Source organism: Callorhinus ursinus, unplaced genomic scaffold (genome assembly GCF_003265705.2).
Source record: "Callorhinus ursinus isolate GAN/ISIS: 27379988/994484 unplaced genomic scaffold, GSC_fseal_2.0 scaffold48, whole genome shotgun sequence".
Classification (NCBI taxonomy): Eukaryota; Metazoa; Chordata; class Mammalia; order Carnivora; family Otariidae; genus Callorhinus; species Callorhinus ursinus.
In genome coordinates this window covers 4,404,408-4,426,083 of record NW_027397110.1, presented here as the reverse complement: position 1 = coordinate 4,426,083, position 21,676 = coordinate 4,404,408, and the positions used below count along the sequence as shown (strand labels likewise).

Genomic DNA, 21,676 nt, shown 5'->3' with positions numbered 1-21,676 from the left:
AGTTCAGGGTGTGGGTTTAATAGTCTGTGCCTCCTTGTGGAGGCTGGCCCAGGCCCACACACATGGGGATGCACGGGGGAGCCATGGTAGGACAGGGTTTGCTGCTGCCCTGGGCACCCCCACCCAGCCAGGAAGCACCTTTGATCCAGAGCTCCTAGGGCAGAGATCATTCTCTGCCCTGACTCAGTGGGCTGAGCAGGCCTCTCTCCAAGCCAGCGGGTGGGGATGGGGAGGGAGGAGATATCCACAGCGTGGGTTTCTGCACCGTCGAGAGTGATGGTGGAGTGCCAGGACCCGGTTCTGCTGCTCACCACGAGAGGCCCAGCTGGAGTAAATGCACCTTGCATGCACGGGTGAGGAGGCCGGTTTGGCTGGGGGCCTCGCAATTTTGAGCAAACCCCTCCACTTCTGGGACCTCAGTTTCTCATGATCTCACAGGCCTGTTCCTGCCCCGGCAGCCTGCTTTTGAAAAAGGAAACGTGGGCTAAGTTATAGGCAAGGGGGTCTTTGCGTAGCTCATCACTGTCTGGCCTACTTTGCAGGTCTCAGGGGGACCCCTTCCCCAAAATGTTAACTAGTGCGGGCTTTGGAATGAACAGACCCAGGCTTTCGAGCTGGGAGACCTTGGGCCAGTCACTGCAGGGTCCTTAGCCTGCGTCTTCACCTGAAATGGGCCACCCGTACCTGGCCTGGGAAGTCGCCCGGCCCCTGGCGGTCCAGTGATTTTAATTGTTAGTACATTTGACTCAGAGCTCAACAAAACCTTCCACGTCCCTCGGCATTGACTATTTGCAGCTCCCTGGAGGGATGGTGCCAGCATCTCTGCTTTCCATTTGGGGAAACAGAGGCTGGGGAGGCTAAGATATTGGCCTAGGGCCACCCACCTCTTCAGGGCAGGGCCAAAGCTTATACCACTCTGTCTGGCTCCCAAAGGAAGCAGGAGGAGGAAAAGAGCCACTCATCCCGTTCACCACGTCCCTCCCTCCCCAGGGGTGCAGAGAGGCCTGGACTCTACTCCAGAGGGACACAGGGAGCCAAGTCGGGGATGGGTGGGGAGGGTCCGCCCATGTTCCCATGGCGACAGGACTCACAAAGGCAGTGACCTTCGTCAGGGCCCGTTGGCACTGTTGGTGCTGTTTTTATGTTGTTCACAGGGCCACTTGTTTAGGCCTCCTCTGCAAATCTTGGAGCACAAGGAAGAGCAGCATTGGTGGTACATCCACCTGATGAGTCGCTGCAGAATGCTGGTGGCAGGTTTGAGCTGGGCCGGACCTCACTGCCGGCTCTGCCACCGCAGGGCTGCAGGACCTCGAGCCGCGCATGGGGCCTCTGCCAGCATCCACGTCCGGTCTCTAACTTGGGCTCATGAAATCACGATGGAAACTAAATGGGTAAGATACAGGAGCAGGGGCTGTGGGTTCAGACTCGGGGCTCTGAGTCCTGGCTGCACACTCCTGACGACGGTTCCCCGTTGTGCATCCCAGGCCCCCCAGCACTTAGCAGCTTCAGACAGCAACCGTTTTGTTCTGTGGCCTGATTTCTGTGGGCCGGCCATTCGGGCGGGGCTCAGCCGGGCAGGTTTGCTCCATGTGGCGCTGGCAGAGCTTACTCGCTGGTGTCCAGTGTGGCCCAGCGGCTCCAGGGGGTCCGCGGTCCGAGGTGCTGCCTCATGTCCTGGCGTTTGGCAGGGATGGCTCAAAGGCTGGGCTCAGCTGGGACACGGCCGCCCCACAGGACATCCTCGAGGTGGCCGCCCTTCTTATGGGGCAGCTCACGGCTTCTGGCAGGGGATTCCTGAGACAGGTGGAAACCGCCAGAGTCTTCAGGCCGGGGCCTGGAAACGAGACAGTTGCTTCTGCCATATTCTCTTGGTCAAAAGAGCTTCCTTTCCTGGTTTCTTGGCTCATGGCTCTGTCCCCCACCTTCAAAGTGCTTTGCTCTGACCTCTGCTTCTGTCGTCTGTCTCCTCTCTGAGTCTGGCCCTCCTGCCTCCTGTGAGCTTCTGTTGAGCCTGCCGGACAGTCTGGGGTGATCTCCCCGCCTGTCACCTGCAGAGTCCCTTGTGCCGTGGAAGGGAGCACATTCACAGCTCCCAGGTGTTAGGACACAGACGTCCACAGTGGCCACTGATGATTCTCCACACATGTGGCCACGGGCAGGTTCCATGAACCCTCTGAGCCTCGGTTTCCTTGTCTGTAAATGGGGTTTATTATGGAAACTTCCAGAACTGTCCCGAAGATTCAGTGAGTTAATACATTTTGGGCACTTGGGCCATGTCTGCACAGTACAGGACCTTTGGCCGTCAGCCATTGTCAGCATTCTTGGTACCATGGGCGAGGTGCTCTGTGACAAGGGTTGTCAACAATGGTGACTCAGAGAAGAAGGCTGTAGGTGTCGTGGGGTCCACACACAGCACCGAGGGCATGATGGATGGGGAGCCGTGGCCCGCAGAGAGGAGGCCTCAGAGGAGGAGGACTTTGGCCTGAGCCTGGAGCAGGGAAGGAGGGTGTGCTGGGCGGAGGGCAGGCTGTGGGCCAGCAGGAGGCCAGAGATGTGGGAGGGATGAGCATCTGTGGTGTGTCTCTGTGTGCCTGCAGCATCCAAGCTGAGATGCACAGCAGTGGCGCGTGCCCCACGTGAGCGCGTGCCAGGCCGCGAGACTGTGCGGGCCTGATCAGTGGGGGACTGCCTCTCGGGGGGGCCCCAGCTGCAGTTTCTGGCCCCGAGAGAGGACAAGAGGAAGCCTGCCTTGCTCGTGGGTGAGTGTGCCAGGGTCTTAGCAGGAGAGGAGTCTGAAGGCGACAAGAATTTATGTGCATTTACCACAGCATCCCGCTAAGCATCCACGGCCAAGAGTGTGAGGTGAGTTTTAGTTTAATTCTTCCTTTTACAGTTGTTGGGTCTTTGGATCATGTGACGTCATTTGTTCTGTAAGTCACATCTCCTGAATGGTTTTGGGGTACCAGGGCCTGTCCTAAGGGCTTTGCTGGTGCTAACTCAGCCACCCTGGCAGGCGGGCACGACCGTCACCCCATTTAACAGAAGAGGAAATAGAGGCACGGGACACAGGCAGGTTGAGTGGTGTGTCTGGGTCTCCTGGCTGTGGCGGCAGAGCCAGGATTCGGTCTCAGGAAGTCGGACGCCAGAGCCCACGCTTTCGGCTTCTGTTCGGCTGCCCGTGCATCTCAGTGGTGACGCTCCGCCTGGGGGCCAAGCGCGCGTGCCATTAGTGGGTAATCGCCAACCACACTCTTCATTCCCGTTCATCTGTGACTTTTGTGTATGTTCCAGTTCTGGTGTTGTGCTGAGAGGCTGGACTCTGGAGCTTGCCGGTCTGGGTTCGAATCCTGGCCCTGCACTTATTTGGTCCGATAGCTGAAATGCTCAGGGCCTCAGTTTCCCCACCGGAGTTCCAGCCGTTTCTCACCTTCAGGCATGTTCCCTGCGTTCCCCGTGTGTCCCGTCCAAGTCCAACATCTTCCTCAAGGTGTCCCTGAAATATACTTCCTCTACAATATGCACTCTGAGCTCCCTGAGAGCCGTGCGGTCTTTCTTCCCATGTGTATTTGTCAGCTCTCGCTAGGTTGTGTAGGTGTGCGTGTAGGCGGCGGCTCGGCTCAGCTCCGCGTGTCTTCTGTTTCTGACGCCAGGCTGAGAGAGTGGGCTCTCGGGGACAGGCTGCTGTCCTGCTGGAGGAGGGGAGCGCGCGTGCCCAAGCCACGCTACAACAGTCCCGTTCAGAGCGTCTCCTTGGAGGTGGTAAACATCACGCCTGCTGCCAGCCCGGAGCAGGCCACATGGCCAAGCCACCATCAGTGAGACAGGGAGGTGGCCGTCCTGCAGGAAGGCCTGGCGAGGCAGAGAGGGAAGGAAGACTTAGCAGCAAACACTCGCTTGCCCCACCATGGTGCCCAGCCAGCGTTCTCTGTCGAGAATACCACGGAAATCTGCTCTTCCCGTTATCCCCGAAGTATCTACTGTTTTACCGTGTCTCACGTCCTGTGGTGGACGCTGCGTGTGAAGAGACTGAAGCTGACTCAGGCCTTGCACACACATCTGGAATCATTTCCTTGGGATGAATTCCTAGGAGTGGGTGGATTTCCAGCATCAGAGAATGTGGCCGTTTTTAAGGTTCGGGGCACGTACTGTTGACTCCCCCTTCCAGAAAGGTCATGTGCTTCCTTAGAGCCTGACGCTGTGGGTCATCACCACGTGCCAGGGTTGGCCCGTCTTGCCCTGGAACATAGGGGCTCCCGAGGGGAGTGGACACCTCCCTGTCAGACCCTCCCTCGCCTCCTAGAGGACACCCTCCCCTGTGCTCACTGCCTTCCCTGAGGTGATCCCCAGGCTCACCCACCAGGTGGGGGTGGCCGATGGTGAAGAAAAGAGTCCCCAACCCGAACACCCATTGCAGCTCTGGGACCCGGGTCTAGTCAGTGTGTGACATGTAGGCACAGATGTGTTTTTAGCTGGAAGAAAGAGAGCTAGTGTTGGCAGGAGGGGCCTGGAACAGCGTCCTCAGGGCCACTGGGTGGTGGGGGGGCGGCGGGCACAGGGAATCTCAGGGCTCGCTACGCTTCAGGGAAGTCAGTGCACCTGGGAGAACTCTTGTGGCAGAAGAGGAAGGAAATGTCCTAAGGTTGCTTCAGTCAAAATTTTCACATCGAGTTTAGTTCTGGTGAGGCCAGGAAGATCAACTGGTATACCTTCAGTCCTCGACACAGTTTTTGGTTATTTGGTTATTTGCTTACTTCCAACCTTGGGTTCCATTATAATGGAACCATATGCCAGTGGCTACATTTTAACCTGCATTTTGGTAACAGCGATGCTGTTATTAAGCACACGTGTCTCACGTGTCTCGAGGAATCACGGAGAGAAAGCTGACTGTGCATCCGGCCCCTCCTGTGGCCGGCTGTGGGGTATGGACAGAAAACTTCTCTTACTGGGCACCTCACTTGTTATCTGTGAAGCAGGGGTAATAACAGCCTAGGCTGTCTCATTCCACCCCGTTGGAATCAAATGAAACAGTATATATGCAAGCGAATAGCAAGGAGTAATGTAATTGTGAGGTGACTGACTTTTCTGAAAGAGCTGAGGATTGCTGAACTTTGGGCTGTTCTTGGGGAGCCAGGGGAAGAGGCGGAGGTCCGTATTTGTGTGTTAGGATTGGAGGGGTAGATATACTTGCCCCATTACTGCCCCCGTTTTCTCAAAGGTCTTACTTGTTGATGGAGCAGAATGAGAGCCAGGGAAGGTTGGAGGGTACCACGGACTGTAGCCAGGCATGAGGCCACCTCTCCGCCTCCAGAAACCCACCAACGATAAATGGGTGATGTCTGCTTCTTGCCATGATTGAGTCACGGAACAAATTTACTGTCCTCCCTGAAACTAGAGAAGCACATGATGAAGACAGGCATTTTCAGACATTGGGCAACACGCAGCACGGGACTGTGATCCCTGAGAGAAGAGCCACAAGCCCCGGGATTGCCCCAGCCCACTGCCGGGAGAGCATTTCCAGGCTGCAGGGCAGGGAGAGGCCAGACAGAGTCAGTGTTCTTGCAGAAGTGAGGTCACAGAGTTCAGAGTTGGTGGGACTTTAGTTGGGTGACGTTGGGGGACAGAGTTCCAGGGAGGAGGGAGCTGCACAGAGAGCTCTGGACATCTAGAGAAGGTACCCTCTAGTCTTTGGCTGAGTGTTTAAACTGTTTATATATGAAAGGAAATTAAAAGCACCACTGGAAAGTACTAGGCCCCCAAACTATCAGAGCTCACACAGGGCTGACAATGGCAAGTGTTCTCCCAGCTAAAGACTTCAGTACCCAAAGCACTGGGTGAAGTTTCCATCTTAGTAGTGGAGTTACATTAGCCCTAGGCTGACCCCTGCTCTAGAGCCTCCCTTGCAAACTTAAAAGCAATCCTTGAAAGGATCTACCTGTTCCCAGATGACTTAAAGCAAGACACACAAAGTTCATCTCCATTCAGAGGAATATAAAAAAAAAAAAAAAATCCAGCAACCAACAACATAAAATTCCCAAAGAGAAAGTACAAGGTGGGAACAGGGAAGCATGTTCTGTAACTAGGAGAAAAACCAATCAGTAGAAACAGACCCAGTGTGTTAGTATAGGTTCTTTAGAGAAATAGAACCAATAAGATATTTATTATAAGGGATTGGCTCATGTGAGTATGGAGGCTGAGAAGTCCCAGTATCTGCAATTGGTAATCTGGAGACCCAGGAGAGCCAATGCGGGTAGTGCCAGTCTGAGTCAGACTCCAAAGGCAGGGGAAAATTGATGTCCCAGTTCAGAGATAGGTGAAGAGACTGAATTCTCCCTTACTCAGCCTTTTGTTCTATCCAGACCTTCAACTGATTAGATGAGGGCCACCTGCTTAGGGAGGGCAATCTGCTTTACTCAGCCCACCAGTCCAAATGTTAATCCCATCCAAAAGTACCCTCATAGACACATCCAGAATAATGTTTAACCAAATAGCTGGGCACCCCTTGGCCCAGTCAAGTTGATATGCAGAATTAACCATCACATACACAAGTGACAGAGCTGAAGGGATTAGGAGATAAGAGCATTAAAACCGCTATTACAGGGTGCCTGGGTGGCTCAGTCGTCAGGCGTCTGCCTTCGGCTTGGGTCATGATCCCAGGGTCCTGGGATCGAGTCCCACTTTGGGCTCCCTGCTCCGCGGGAAGCCTGCTTCTCCCTCTCCCACTCCCCCTGCTTGTGTTCCCGCTCTCGCTATCTCTTTCTGTCAAATAAAATCTTTAAAAAAAATAAAACACTATTACAGATATGGTCTATATGTTCAAGAAAGTAGAAGAAACCATGAACATGCTGAGATATCTTAAAAAGAATCCAAGTGAAACTTCTAGAGATGAAAAACACAATTTTTAATATGAAAAACACACTGGATGGGATTAATAGAAAATTAGGCATCAGAGAAGAAAAGATTAGTGAACATGAAGACCTAGCCATACAAATGATCCAAAATGAAACACAAAGAGAAAGAAAAGACCAACCTGTGGCAAACACAGGGAACGAACACAAGCAGCACAAGCCGATGCTGTTCCTGTCACCTTCCCTGACTCCTCCTTGGGCTCTACAGGCAACGTGTCTTCCTTTGGCACCTGGTGTTGGAAAAATTCATTTTCCTGACCTATGTTTAGTTTTGTCCTCCCATTTCTATTTCATATATAGTCATACATTTAATTTGTAAAATAGATTGTGCTATCATTACATAATGAATTAAAACGTATGAATTAAAATATTCCAAAAGTCTTTTAAAAAATAATATTATAGTGTAGGATATGTATAATTGGAGTTCCAGAAAGAAGATGACAAAATTTGAAGAATATTTTTCTAAATTTGATGAAAACTATACACCCACAGGTCCTAGGAGCTCAATGAACCACCAGCATAAGGAACATGGAAGAAAATGACACCAAGGCACATCATAATCAAATCGCTTAAAACCAGTGACAGAGCAAATCTTAAAAGTAGAGGCAAAAAAGACACTACCCACGGAAGAGCAAAGATAAGAGTGACAGCAGATGTCTCTTGGAAAGATGCAAGTCAGATGGCAGTGGAGCAATATCTTTTTCAAATTTTAAAAGTTCTCATCTTTAAAAAAAATTTTTTTCGGGGCGCCTGGGTGGCTCAGTTGTTAAGCATCTGCCTTCGGCTGAGGTCATGATGCCAGGGTCCTGGGATCGAGCCCCACATCGGGCTCTCTGCTCAGTGAGAAGCCTGCTCCTCCCTCTCCCTCTGCCTGCCGCTCTGCCTACTTGTGCTCTCTCTCTGTCAAATAAATAAATAAAAATTTAAAAAGAAATAAAATTTTTTTCTGAACTAAAATTACATACCCAGCAAAAACCTTTCAAAACTGAATGCAAAGTAAAAGCTTTCTCAGATAAACTAAAGTTGAGAGGATTTATCTCCACACCTACATGATAAAAATGTTGAGGGACGTGTGTCAGACAAAAGAAAAATAATGCCAAATGGAAATTAAGATCCTCACAGAGGAATGAAGAGTTTTGGAAATGGTAAATATATGAGTAAATAGAAAATAAATAACATGTTGGAATACTGTATAATATATGACATTAACACAAAAGATGTGGTTGAGAAGTGGAAGTATACAGTGGTGAGGTTCCTACACTGTAAGTAAAGTAGTGTTAATATTACTTGAAGATAGACTGTACTATATTAAATATGTGTATTGGAAAACTAGGCCCACTACAAATAAAGAGATGCAACTAATATATTAATAAGGAGATAAATGGAATCCTAAAAAATAATCAGCCAAACAAAGTCAAGGAAAGAGGGGAAATGAATAAAGAACAAATAGCAAGATGGTAGATTTAAACCTAGCCAAATTGATAATTACATTAAATGTAAGTGGCAGCGATTCTCAGTTTGGATTTTTTATTCTTTTTCTTTAAAGATGTTATTTATTTATTTGACAGGGAGCGAGACAGCGAGAGAGGGAACACAAGCAGGGGGAGTGGCAGAGGGAGAAGCAGGCTTCCCGCGGAGCAGGGAGCCTGATGCGGGGCTCGATCCCAGGACCCTGGGATCATGACCTGAGCCAAAGGCAGATGCTTAATGACTGAGCCACCCAAGCACCCCTGGATTTTTTTAAAAAGGAAGATCTTACTGATGTTTAAAATATAAAATGAGGGTTGCATGGGTTGCTGTGGATTGCTGCAGGTTGCTTCCAGCAACAGAGGGTTGCTGAGGTTCACAGTGACCTACCTGAGAGAGAAAGGTGAGTGAGACCTGACTTCAGCCAGGGGTGCGAGGGCCTCTGGGTGCACCTCCCTGGGGGAGGGGGCTGACTCACGGCCTGAGCACCCTGCAGACCAAGGAATTGGAGGGGCTGGAACCTGTGCAGGGAGGCTGACCAGGATGGACTGGTCTCAAGCACATGGATTGTCTGGGTTTGAATCCTGGCTCCACTGTGTACTGACTGTGTGACCTTGGGCAGTTACTTACCTTCTCTGGGCCTCTGATTCCTCATCTGCCCAGTGGGGTTAGTAACAGTACCTGGGCCTAAATGACACGATACACGTAAAGCCCCCCCATAAAGGGACCCCTTTGACATGATAGATAGCTTGGTTTGCAGGTGCCTTCCCCAGTGGGGTGGGTGCACTCAGTGACCAGAGGGGGTGAGTCTTATGGGCCCTCCAAGACTCCTGATGCCAGAGCTCGGATCCACAGGGAGAGGGCGGAGGTATGGAGGCTGCTTTCACCCTGACAGGAGGATGGGTCTCTGGGTGGGACAGGCCGTCAGGCGGTGTGGGGGACCACCTGCAGGTGCAGATGCTGCAGAGCGGGAGTGGGGGTGCATCAGACGAGATGTGGGAGCCACCACAGCTGGGGTCCCTGGTCCTCTGTTACTTGGCGTGCTCCTGGAACTGCTTGTTCTAATCATAGAAAGCTCTATGAGGCAGCGCCTCTCTAGCTGGGGGATCCGATTGTCGTTTGGAATGGTCTCTACTTTGGCGAGAAGTCATTTGCAGCACTTCCCATTCTGCTCCGTGTTTCAGGAACTGACAGAAGATAGTGCTTAACGACCATGAGTCAGAAACCGTGAAAGGGAGTCTCCCTGGGTCTAACGTATCAATTCCTTTATTACAAAATCAAACAAAAAACCCAGGCCTGAGTAGGAACTCTGTATATATTTGTTGGATGAGTACATGATTAAGCGTGTACTCATCGGGCGCTTCCCTGCATCCAGCCTGGATGGACGTGCTGGGGTTGCCGTGGTGACCGCAGCACCCAGCCCTTGTTCTGGGGGGCTCACGGTCGGAACCGAGAGACTCCGTGATGTTTTCCTCCGTTAACGCTGTGACAACCACAGACTTACACGGGGGTGAGCTATCCTGGAGATCAGGGGACCTGAGCTCTGACACGTGGGCCGAGGGTCACTGGATCACCTTCCTCTGCTGCATAACAAATGATCACTTAGTGGCTTCGAACGGCATGAATTTATTCTTTCAGTTTCCATAGGTCAGAAGTCTGGGTGCTCTGCGGCCGGTCTGCTCAGGGTCTCACAGAGCGAAACGCCAGGTGTTAGCCAGGCTGCATTTCTTTCTGGATTTCCACACTCATTAGTGGGGTTGTTGGCCACACTCAGTTCATGCAGAAATGCCCATTTCCTTGGCGGCTGTCAGCCTCTTTCTCTTCCTAGAGGCGGCATACTTTCCCCTTCCCATGTGCCCCCCAGCCCCCACCAACAGACACCCTCCCACATGTCGAATCCCAGCCTCCACGCTCCAGATCTCTGTTGCCAGGAAGAACCTGGTCCCTTTTCAAAAGCTTGCCCGATTAGGTCAGGCCCACCCAAGATAATCTCCATCTTAAGGTCAGCTGCTTTGGACCTGACTTCTGTCTGCAGAGTTCCTTCCCTGCAACATGTAGACTAGTGTTTGGATGAATACCTGGGAGAAAGTGTCCCCACCACAGGGTCCAGGAATTTGGGAGCCACCTCAGAACTTTTCCTACTGCAGTCTCTCAGAAGGAAAAGAGAGGGACCAGCCACTCACACAGAGGGAACAGTGCATGCAAAGGCCGGGAGTAGTAAGGAGCGTGGGGCAGACTGGAGGCTGGAGGAGGCGGCAGTGGGGCTGGAGAGGCCGGACTGTGCAGGTCCGTGGTAAGGCCCCATGGGAAGCTTACCTATGAAGACGGGGAATGGCTCCATTTACAGACTGATCAGAATCAGACGTATAATGTTGAATAGCTCACTCGGTTTCAGAATGGAGAAGAGACTGGGAGGGGAGCCCAGTGCTATCTCATAACACTTAGAAGCATTCTATATTCGCCGTGTCCAAAATGGTAGCCTCTAGCTGCTGGTGGCAATAGCCCAATCAAGCACTTCCTAGGAGGTGTCTCATATATTGGGCAACTGGGGATTTTTAACTTTATTTAATTTTTACTACTTAAATGGAAATTTAAATCACCCTGTGCAGCCAGTGGCTACCATACTGGATGAGTCAGCACGTGTGGAGCCTTCTGGATGCTATGGCTCGTCCCGTGGATCCTTTCTGCAGCCCTCAGAGGCAGGGGCTTGTGGCCTTACTCTGTAGACAGGGCGTTCGAGCTCAGAGTGGCTGTGTGCTTTCACTGAGGTCACACAGCTGGATGAGCAGACTTGGGCTGGACTCCAGGTCTGTCTGTCTAGATGCTCCCTTCCTGGGGGCCGCAGAAGTAGAGTCAGGTGGGATTGGGGAGTATAGTAGTTTGAGGAATAAAAGTGGGGATGTTGGACAGTGGGGGTGGCTGTGGAATGAACTAGGCTGGAGAGCCTTCCCTGCCAGCCACAGGAGGGTGATATGTGGGCAGGAGGAGTCATGGAATGTTCCAGAAACCTGATGTGCTAGGTAGGACCTGTGAGATGCCTGAAGGTCCTCTCTCCGTAGGACTCCACACTGAGGGCCTGTTCCAGAGATCGGCCAGTGTCCACACCATCCGCGAGATTCAGCGTCTGTACAATCAGGTGAGTCTGTCTCCCAGAGACCCCTCGTGCTGAGCCTCCCACCCAGCCGGCCTGCACCTCCCTCCAGGGCCGCAGAGTCCCAAATGCCGGGGTAGCGTGGCTCCCCCGCCCCACCCCACCCCACCCCACCCCACCCCCAGAACAGCCCAGGGCTCTGGAGAGCAGAGGAGGGCGCAGCGGCAGCGTCCCCGGGTCCCACAGGTGACATGGGCACGCCCTGGATGTGTGGCTCCAGGAAAGCTCTTCCCCTCGGGAGTTTTAAGCCATCTGCATCAGAGCCCGTTGTGAAGTGGGCTCTCCAGCCCCATCAGAACTCACATACGATGTTCTGTGTCCAGGGAAGCCCGTGAACTTTGATGACTATGGCGACATCCACATCCCTGCCGTGATCCTGAAGACCTTCCTGCGAGAGCTGCCCCAACCACTGCTGACCTTCAGGGCCTATGAACAGATTCTCGGGATCACCAGTAGGTGCCTGCCCTGGGGGTGCCAGCCGAGGACCAGTCCAGGGGGCAGGGGCTGCCCTGCATCTTCCTGTTGCCGTCTGGCACGGTGGGCCACGGTGTCCACGGCCAGGCCAGGCCACCACGGCCGGGCTAGCTGCAGGGACAGGCACATCATTGACCCAAGGGTGGCAGAATCCCCACGGCGGCGGTGTGTCTCACGGTGGGCGTCGGCGATTACCGGAAGGAGAGCAGGAGAAGGCGTGCCGGGCAGGAGGATGAGCAGAGGGGAAGGCTTGGCAGTGTGACTGACGTCCTCAGACTTCCCCAGAAGAGGGAAGTTAAAACAGGGGTCGCTGGGCCCCACCCCAGAGTGGGCCGCGATCTGCATTTCTAACCAGTTCCCAGGTGATGCTACCAGCCAGGGTTTTGTGCCATGAGTGAAGCACAGCCTGTGGGTAGAGATCTGGCTGCAAAAGAACAAGTCTTAGGAGCAGAGCTTGACCTGTGGCCTTTTTGCACCAGGGGGTGGGGCTGGGCTGGGGCAGACGCTGAGAATTTTTAAGAATTATGATGGAAATAACACAAGCACAGAGTGTAAAAAACAAAAAACAAAAAACAAAAAACCCCAAAATCAACAGAGCAGAGGCTCTGTAATGAAACAGGAGTCCCGGCCGACCCTTGGGGTCCCATGCCGGCGCGGGCCCAGCAGAGGCTCCGTGCGCGCTCCCCGCTTGGCCAGGAATGCTGCTCACGCACTCTGGCTTCGAGCTGGCCTCCTCAATGTTTTCTGCTGTTACCCGTCTTCTCATCCTTCCCTCCTTGGGTGCATATCTACTCGTTCTTTTATGGTCGCGCAGCCTTCCGTCCACTTTGTTACTCTCTGGGTAAACGTTTGGGGCTGTTTCCAGTTTTGTTTTGCACCCTGCAAATGTTAAGATCAGACAGTCCCGGAGTTCCAGTTGTCGAGAACCGAGATGCTGCCAGAGGCTTTAATAAAGATCCCGCCCTCTGGGCTGTGGCCTGACTCGGCCCGGCTGCGTGCTGATGGGCATATAGGGGCACCAGATTTAGCAATAAAAAAATACAGGATGCTCACCTCAATTTGAATCTCCAATAAACAATGAATACTTTTTTTAGTGTAAGTAATAGTTGCTGTTTAACTGAAATTCAGAGTTTCCTGGGTGTCCTCTATTTCACCTGGTAACCCTACTCAGGTGGGATGGGTTTCTCCTGGAAGTGAAACAAAAGCAAGCCTTTCTGGGATACACTGGGGAGGAATGGGCTTTCTGGGTGGCCTGCAGTGTCCAGGGCACAAGGAAATCGTAGGGGGGACATCCCGTCTGATCTGCAGCAAGGAGATTAGGAGAACTGGCTCAGAGCCGCACAGATCTGGATCCAAGTCTGGGCATCCCCGTGCATTAGCTGTGTGACTTTGGGCACGTCACTTATCCTCTCTGAGCTCACTTTCCTCATCTGTATAGAATGGGGGCTGCTTTGAGGGTTAAATGTGCATAAAACACATGGCATCGCTCATGGCACCTGCTAAGTGCTTTGTGACAGTCCGCAGGCGCCTCCCTCCTGCTCACCCCTTAGTGCTCTTTCTCGAAGGGACTGTGGTGAGAGCTGGAGGTAGACCTTGTACAAGGACCGCTCTGGAACCATAATATGTAGAAAGATGACATTGAGACCAGGAAGCTGAGGTCCAGGCACCAAGATGGCGGCCTCCAAGCTCATTGGTTTCTTGGGAATATTAATTTCACGGGGACTCTCTGTCCGTTGACATTACCCCTGACAGCTCGAGTTCATGAAAGAGCTTTTATTAAAAGGCCAACAAGAACATTCACGGTAGGGAAATCTGTGCCTTTCAGCAGTGGCTGTGTTTGGAACGCACACGGTGTTCACAGTAACTCTGCCCAAGGCTTAGCTGGAGGAGGCGAGCGCACTGGAGGAAGTGGGAGTGAGTGTGCACACGTGTGTCTGCAGCAGGAGCGTGCTGAGCACCCGGGGAATCGCTGTGGATGCACTTTGACTTGCAGCTTATGGAACTCAGTGGAGGATTTAGTTACCAGGAAAGTGAGGGGGTCTGAGTCTGGGGCAGCCTCACCCAGGTTCTTGGTGCATGGGGGGCCCTGAGCTGCAGGGAATCACAGACAGGTTAAGTCAGTTCTGGAGCAGGCTTGGCAAACTTTCTGTAAAGGGCCAGGTCGTCTTTCAGGCTTTGTGGGTCAGTCCGTGTTGCTATCCTCAGCTCTGCGGTTCTGCACAAGTAGCCACAGATGATGTATAAATGAAGGGGTGTGGCTCTGTGCCAGTCAAGCTTTATTGACAAAAGTGGGCCATGTGGCCCACAGGCTGCAGTTTGCTGACTGCTGGTGTAGACCATTCCCACATATGAAGTGAGTGATTGGGCTTTATGCGCTATCTGGGAGGTCATAGTTGCAGTACCAGCGTAAAGAAGGGACTGGAGCCCTCGGAAGGGAGGGCTTTGCAGGGAACGGCCACATGACCTGGAAGTGAGTGAGGCCCCCAGGCCCGACGACGGGACAGTCTGTCCTCAGAGCTGTCCTCCCTGTGCCCATGCAGCCCCCTCGGGGAGGACTGAGGAAGAACCCTGTGCCGTTGTAGGTGTGGAGAGCAGCCTGCGGGTGACCCGCTGCCGCCAGATCCTGCAGAGCCTTCCAGAACACAACTATGCTGTCCTCAGCTACCTCATGGGCTTCCTGCACGAGGTGAGTGGGCAAAGCAGGGCGCCAGTGGGGAGGCCCAAACTCTGTGCCTGGCCCAGGGGGCCCCCTCCTGCACGTGGTGCCCACACAGATCAGGGTCTGGGGTCTCCCTCGCCCACAGGACTCCACTTCTGTGCCTGCCTCTGCTGACCCCATGCCCCTCAGTCACTGATGAGTCCTCTGCTCCCGCATCATCTCCTGCAGGGGCTGTCTGTTCAGGGAGGGGCTGGGTCCCCAAGCCAGGGCTCCGAGCCTGACGCGCAGTATGAGCAGACTGAGCGGGCCGTTCCTGAGAGAGGAACGTGTCACCAGGTGCGCGAGTGTCCTGGGGCCGCCGTAGCACGGTACCACTGACTGGGCAGCTAGAGACCTAGAAATGTCTGGTCACGGCCCTGGAGGCCGGAAGGCCAGAATCCAGGTGGGGGCAGGGCCGTGCTCCCAGAGGGGCTCTGGGGGAGGGGTCCTCCCCGCCCCCTCCAGCTCCTGGTGGCTCCCGCATCCCTTGGCTTGTGGCCACCTCACTTCTGCCTGTCCCCACACGGCCTTGTCCCCTCTCTACACAAATCTCCTTCCGCTTCCTCTTATAAGAATGCTTGTCGTTGCATTTAGGGCCCACCTGGATAATCCAGAATGATCTCACTTTGAGATCCTTGGTTACATCTGTAAGGACCCTTTGTCCAAATCAGTCACATCCACAGGCTCCTGGTGGATATCTGTGTTGTGGGGCTGCCATTCCACCCCCTACACAGAGTGAGAAAATGCACAGTGAGAGAAACACCTGTCCCTGCTCTGGGTCCGGGCTGAGCTCCCCACACCTGGGACAGGGAGCAGTGGTCTTCGAGGTCAACAGGGAAAACCTCAACGGGTCCAAACGGGCCCCTCCCTTTGCTTCCAGACCCCTGACCCTCTGTCGTCTGACCCTTCCTGGAACACTCACCCGTCCAGGCCCTTTGTAGGCAGTGTGGGGTGCAGGCATGAACGAGGCAGGACTTGGCCATGGGGCTCCCAGCCGTGGGGCACATTTCCACCCAGTGTGGCGACACCATGGCGGCGTCCTGCCCAGGGTCTTCGGGGCTTATGTGGGAACCCTGCTTCATGGCAGGTGGCCTGGGAATGTGATCTCCAATGGAGGGGAGGGGACCTCCAGGCAGAGCCAATGTTACATGTTGGAGTCTGTCAAACACCACCTCTCGGTTTTAAAAATAAACTATTTCGGGGGCACCTGGCTGGTTCAGTTGGTAGATCAGGTGACTCGATCTTGGGGTCATGAGCTCGAGCCCCATGTTGGGCGTAGAGATTGCTTTAAAAAAATAAACTATTTCGTTCTCCCTCTCTGTCCCTTGATCTTATTTCTTAGAAGCCAAAAACTAAGTTATCCTAATCTCTTTTTCTACTTCTTTTTCATTAGCTAGAGATGGATTTATTTCTCTGTCCTCCACCATGACACTGACATTAATCATCCCATGGGGCTTGGCGCTGCATAGCATTGGCCCCTGGTGTGCCCCTGCAGGGGCTTGGGGGCTGCCTGTCTCGTGGAGGCAGGGGGCTTCCTCACCAGATCCATAGGGGGTCACCAGGCAGTGCAACCCCCCCCAATAGTTCTATGCTCTCCCATGACCCCGAGGCTCTGCATTGCCTACTTCTGATTCATCAAGGTCCCCAAGACCCTGGAGGCAAGGAAGAGGTCAGGCCATGCCCTCTGATGGCCCCCCTGCCACCTACTGGCCACATGACTTCGGGCAAGTCCCCTGCACCTTCTGGGCCTTAGCTTCTTCATCTGTAAGATGGGTGATGTATCCTGCTTTTTGGGGTTGCAAGGCTGTAAGGCAAGCTCTTCCCCTCCCCACCATCCCCAGTCCTCCAATGGCCCTGCGTGCTCGTTAGTCTTGACTATGCCCTACTCACCAGCCAAAGTGTGGGCATCAGAGACGTGGTCTGGCTGGGTGACACCAAACACCATGCTTGCACCCACAGTGGTGGAGGCCCCCCCCAGGGGACCCTGAGGAGATCCCAGAAGGAGCTGACGGACGGTCAGAGCCAGAGGGTCCCTTGGAGCATCAAGACTGAGTCCTTCCTTCTACAGATGGGCAAACTGAAGCCCAGAGCAGGGAGCTGGCTGTACAAGGCCATAGCACAGAACCCACAGTCACTTGCCTGGTCCCCTGGGTGTCCTCCAGGTGTCCCCGGAGAGCATTTTTAACAAAATGAACAGCTCCAACCTGGCGTGCGTCTTTGGGCTGAATTTAATCTGGCCATCCCAGGGGGGCGTCCTCCCTGAGCGCCCTCGTGCCTCTGAACTTGTTCACCAAACTGCTGATCGAACACTACGAGAGGTCTTCAGCACCCCGGAGGCCCGTGGGGAGCTCGGCACCGGCGTCCCTGAGGCAGGTGAGCGGGGCGGCCCCTTCGCTGAAGGCTGCACAGGCGACAGACCCTCCCCGCCCCCCCCCCCGTGCCTCCGCGGCCCCTGCCGGCAGCTGGGACGCCCCGCTAGGGCGGGAAACGCCACACTGAAGTCCGTGTGTGCCCTCCTGTGCTTTGTAAACTTGCCATTAAACTTCTAGTGAACAGCCAGAGTTCTGACTCTTGGCCCTTCTGCATCGTTCTTGGGCTGTGGCCTGAGATAAGGTGACGGGTCCCTTAGAATCATAACCCAGGGTGGCTGAACTGGGGCCATGCTGGGAGGCTGTCGGTGAGGAGCCCTCGTCCGGCTGGGATCAAGGTCCACTGCTCCTGGCATATGCCGTGTGGCAAAGCAGTGACTTGGAGCCCCGGCTCTTTGTTACCGTCTGCGGGCGAGCAGTGAGCTGAGCGTCTCTTCTGCTCTGGCGGGGGCTCCCGCGGGTGTCGGGCTGGCGGGAGGTCAGCCGGGGGGACACGGCTGGGTCCCTGCTGTGTGGGGGGTGGTTCCCGTTTGCTCCCCGGCCCTCGCTCTGCTTTATCATCCTGCTCCTTCTCGTGGCCCTCAGCTAACCCAGGCCAGAACGGTCCTCTTGTGCAGCTTGGAAAGTGACCGTGGTTTCATTTATTTCCTCTTCTGCCACAAAGGCTTGCTCTTTCCTTCCTTTCTCCTTTTGTCAAACGCAGCCCTCCAGCTCTGACCCCGCCGCAGCCCGGCACGGAGAGCTGAGGCCCGGCCACAGCCTCTGGACAAGCTACCTGCTGTCTGCACCCCTGCCCCTGGGAGGGGGTCTGTGCTCCCACAATTCAGCACAAGCCCAGAAAAGCCTCAAGAGTTCTGTTGCCAGGGGAAAAAAAAAAAAAAAACCTGAAATAAAAACGATGGGTCCCTTAAGAGTGCACCGCTGTGAGCAGCAGAATTAACAACGACATTAAATCAAATCTCGTGCATTATGCAGAAGGGTTTACGGTGGGACGCACGGCTGTGAAATGTATGTCTCAAATTTCCTGACTCCGAGAGGTGGCCCCAAGACGTTTTCCTGTGGCTGCTCTGATAACCGTCTCCCTTTCACGAACGATAATTGTGGAATCCCAGCTTCAGCACGGCGTGGTCTTGTCACCCTTCCTTGTATCAAAGCACCATCTCCCTATCATTTCCACAGCAAAGGAGAGCGATTACGGCGCTAATGTGTGGCAAGCACGCGTGGTGCATTTCAGCGCCAAACAATGAAATGTGATGTGGAAATGAGGACTCCAGGGTGTCTCTGTTGACAGGATGTGTGGAATAAATTGTTCAAACATTCACTTGTGCAGAAACGACAAAGATTTTAAGTGACTCCAGAGATTAGGCAGGCTGCCCAGAACTTGTAGCTGATATCCACAATGAATTTATTGAATCCCGTCCAGAACATGAAAGTCAGTGGCAAAGCAAGTGGCTGGTCTGCCCCGGAGAGAGCCAGGCTGCCATCACTGGGGGGAGCCAGGACCGGGCACCTCACTTCTGCCACCAGCTGAGATGCACAGCTGTGGGGTCCTGGGCCAGTCATTTGGCCCAGCGTGGGGAGTTCTAGAAGGCTCAGCTTGGGGTCTTGTCCTCCCACGGTGGGTGCATGAGTAGGGTACATTTCTCGAGCCTTTTCTTGCTGGTACAGTGCGGAAGGCGGTATCCACTCTACAATCCCCTGTGTGCTTTCGAGCACCGGCTTTGGGGCAGGCAGTGCCTGTCCCACAGATACAGAAATGAGAAGGATGCACTTCCTGCCCTCAGGGGCTTGCAGAATAGTTGGGGAGTGAATAAGCAAAGAAATGCACAAAGAAGCGTATTTAGAGCGAAAGCAGTGCGCACAGGACACAGGCAAGAGCAGGGAGGGGACAGAGGAGAGGGTCGTGGGCACCTCCCAGCTTTCTCATCTTGAGATACGCAGGCAGCTGAGGGTGGTGGTCTTCCCTGACGTGGAGAGCGTGGGAAAGGAAGGGCAAGTTCTGCTGTTGGTTTGGTCACAAAAAGTCTGCTGTTGTAAGAACAACCACTGCTCAGAAGGGAAAAAAAAATTCAGTGACAGAAAGTGTAGAAAGAGAAGGTGGAAATCACTTGAAATTTTACTGCCCGTAGATAACCACTGTTCATATTTTGAGGACCGGGCACTTTTATGTACTGCCAGTAGAGAGAGAAATTAGTCCGGTCACTTTGGAGAGCAGTTTAGCAAGCTGGTGAAGGTAAAGCTGATCCAGCAGTTGTGTGTCTAGGCAAGGAACTGAAGAGGTAGGTACAAGAGCATCACTGCGGTGCTCTTAGCAGAGCAAATAATTAGGTGCAGCCTGAGTGTCCGTCACTAGAAGAAATGGCAGATAAAGGAGTTACATCCATGTGACTGAACAGTAAAAATGAACGAAGCGGATCTGTATGTCTCAACAACGGCAGATCTCCAAATAGTACATTGAGAAGGAAAAGAAAAATCAGAGGATGATAAATACTGTGTGTTTTCACTTGTGTAAAGTTCTAAAAGTCCCCCATCCTATATCTACCTCACGAATTATACGGCATTACACTTTTTAAAAAAGATTTTATTTTTTTAAAGTAATCTCTACACCCATTGTGAGGCTCGAACTCACAACCCCAAGATCAAGAGTCTTGTGCTCCACCCACTGAACCAGCCAGGCACCCCGGTGTTACACTTTTTGGACAATATACATAGACGACGTCTCCACATAAAAAGTGAATAGGTAGGAGACATACCAGATTCCTCAGGAGAAGAACAAAAGGGTCCTTAACTATTTCTGTCATGTTTTGTATATGTAAGTGTTCTGTTTCCAGTATGGCTGAATAGCACCTACAGGATTTGACCTTTCCACAGACAACATTATGAGCTCTGGACAAAATACAAAAGAACAAAAATAAACAAAAAAGTGAGCAATGACTTGAAGGCACTGGAGAATGAACAAGGACAGATTCTGGAGGGAAGTCCACACTCAGAAAAGTGAATAGCACAGGATGAGCTTCCATTATGTAGCTTTTAAGCTGAGCCAGACTGAAGTTCGCACCTGTGTTAGAGTGGCTTTATCTCCAGGAGAAATTCACACTCTTTTTGGCTTGAAGAACAGAGGACAGAGTTTGGGACAACAACAGTCACCAGAGAGTGAGCAGGGAATCTCATACAGAAGAAAGCCAGCTCAGGAGAGCCTAAATTCTGTGCATAAACTCTGCTCCAAGTTCTGCCTGATCCCTGAGCCACACCTCTGTAGGACAGACACCAGCTATGGATAAAACACCCAACCTGAGGTTTGAGCTACCAATGGACAGGGTCTGTGGCTTGACTCCAGCGGAACCCAAAGCCTCTACAACGTAATATTAACAATGTTCCGCATACAATGAAAAATGATTCTATGAAGAACCAAGAACATGCAACCTACTCTAAAACAATCAACAGACGCCAACCTTAAAACGATACAGGTGTTAGAAATAACTGTCAGGGATGTTACAGTAGCTATTATACACATCCTCAAGTATATAAAGGAAAATAGGCTTACAATAAATGCAAAGATAGGAAATCTCAGTAAAAAATAAACATAGAAATCATAGGAAACAAAGGGGAAATTCTAGAAAACCAAATACAATACCTGAAATTACGGGGGGGAAAAATTCCCAAAAGCAAAATAAAAACACTGGTTGTGTTTGATAGGAGAATGGAGATGACAGAAGAGAGTCGGTGAATGTAGCGTAATAGAAATTACCCAGTCTATAAAATAAAGAGTAAAATGGGAGCACCTGACTGGCTCAATATGTAGAACACGTGACTCTTGATCTCGGGGTTGTGGGTTTGAGGCCCACGTTGGGTGTAGAGATTACTTAAAAAATAAAAAGGATTGAAAAAAAATATATGAACAGAGCCTCAGGGACCTGTGGGACAATATCAGAATATTTTACATACGTGTAATTGGAGTTCTGGAGAGGAGAGAGTGGGGCACAAAAATATCTAAAAACTTAATGGCTGAAATATTTCCAGTTTGGTGAGACATAGTCAGAGTCAATCATCTGAGTGAACCCCAAGCTGGATAAATTACAAAGAAAACTACCACAGGCACACTATAGTGGGCCTTCTGAAAACCAAAGATAAAGAGGAAATCTTGAAATCATCAAGAGAAAAAACGAAACAGAAGACCAACAATTGAGACTAGCTGACTTACAAGCAGAAACTATGAAGGCCAGAAGACAGTGCAACAATATCTCGTTCCAATACAATAAAGGAGCAATACTAAATTGCTCACAGGAGGGGGAAAATATCAAAATCAGAATTCTCTGTCAGCCAAAAACATTTAAGACTGAAGGTTAAATCAAAACTTTTTTTAGGTCAAAGAAAACTAAGGAATTCTTTTCGTTGGCAGACCTGCACTACAGAAAAAATGCCAAAGGAAATTCTTCAAGGTGATAGGAAATGAGAACAGATTGAAACCTGGATATTTTGGAAAAGATCAAGATCATTGGAAATGGCAAATATCTGGATTATATAAAGGAATACTTTTCCCTCTTAATTTTAAAGGAATAAGCAGGGCTGTTTAAGGCAAAGGTTATAAAATTGTCCTATAGGTTTTAGGATA

At 52.1% G+C, this 21,676-nt stretch overlaps 1 protein-coding gene across 1 annotated transcript in view; it reads left to right on the top strand.

Moving 5' to 3' along the window:
• Positions 1 to 17,174, top strand: part of ARHGAP8 (Rho GTPase activating protein 8) — a 42,491-nt gene extending 25,317 nt beyond the window's left edge. The window contains 9 exon segments of the mRNA XM_025881545.2: positions 4,971 to 5,008; positions 8,737 to 8,775; positions 11,432 to 11,512; positions 11,847 to 11,975; positions 14,580 to 14,683; positions 16,858 to 16,941; positions 16,943 to 17,009; positions 17,012 to 17,068; positions 17,158 to 17,174. Of these exon segments, the coding sequence (XP_025737330.2) occupies positions 4,971 to 5,008; positions 8,737 to 8,775; positions 11,432 to 11,512; positions 11,847 to 11,975; positions 14,580 to 14,683; positions 16,858 to 16,941; positions 16,943 to 17,009; positions 17,012 to 17,068; positions 17,158 to 17,174 (616 nt within the window).
• Positions 17,175 to 21,676: the final 4,502 nt, after the last annotated feature.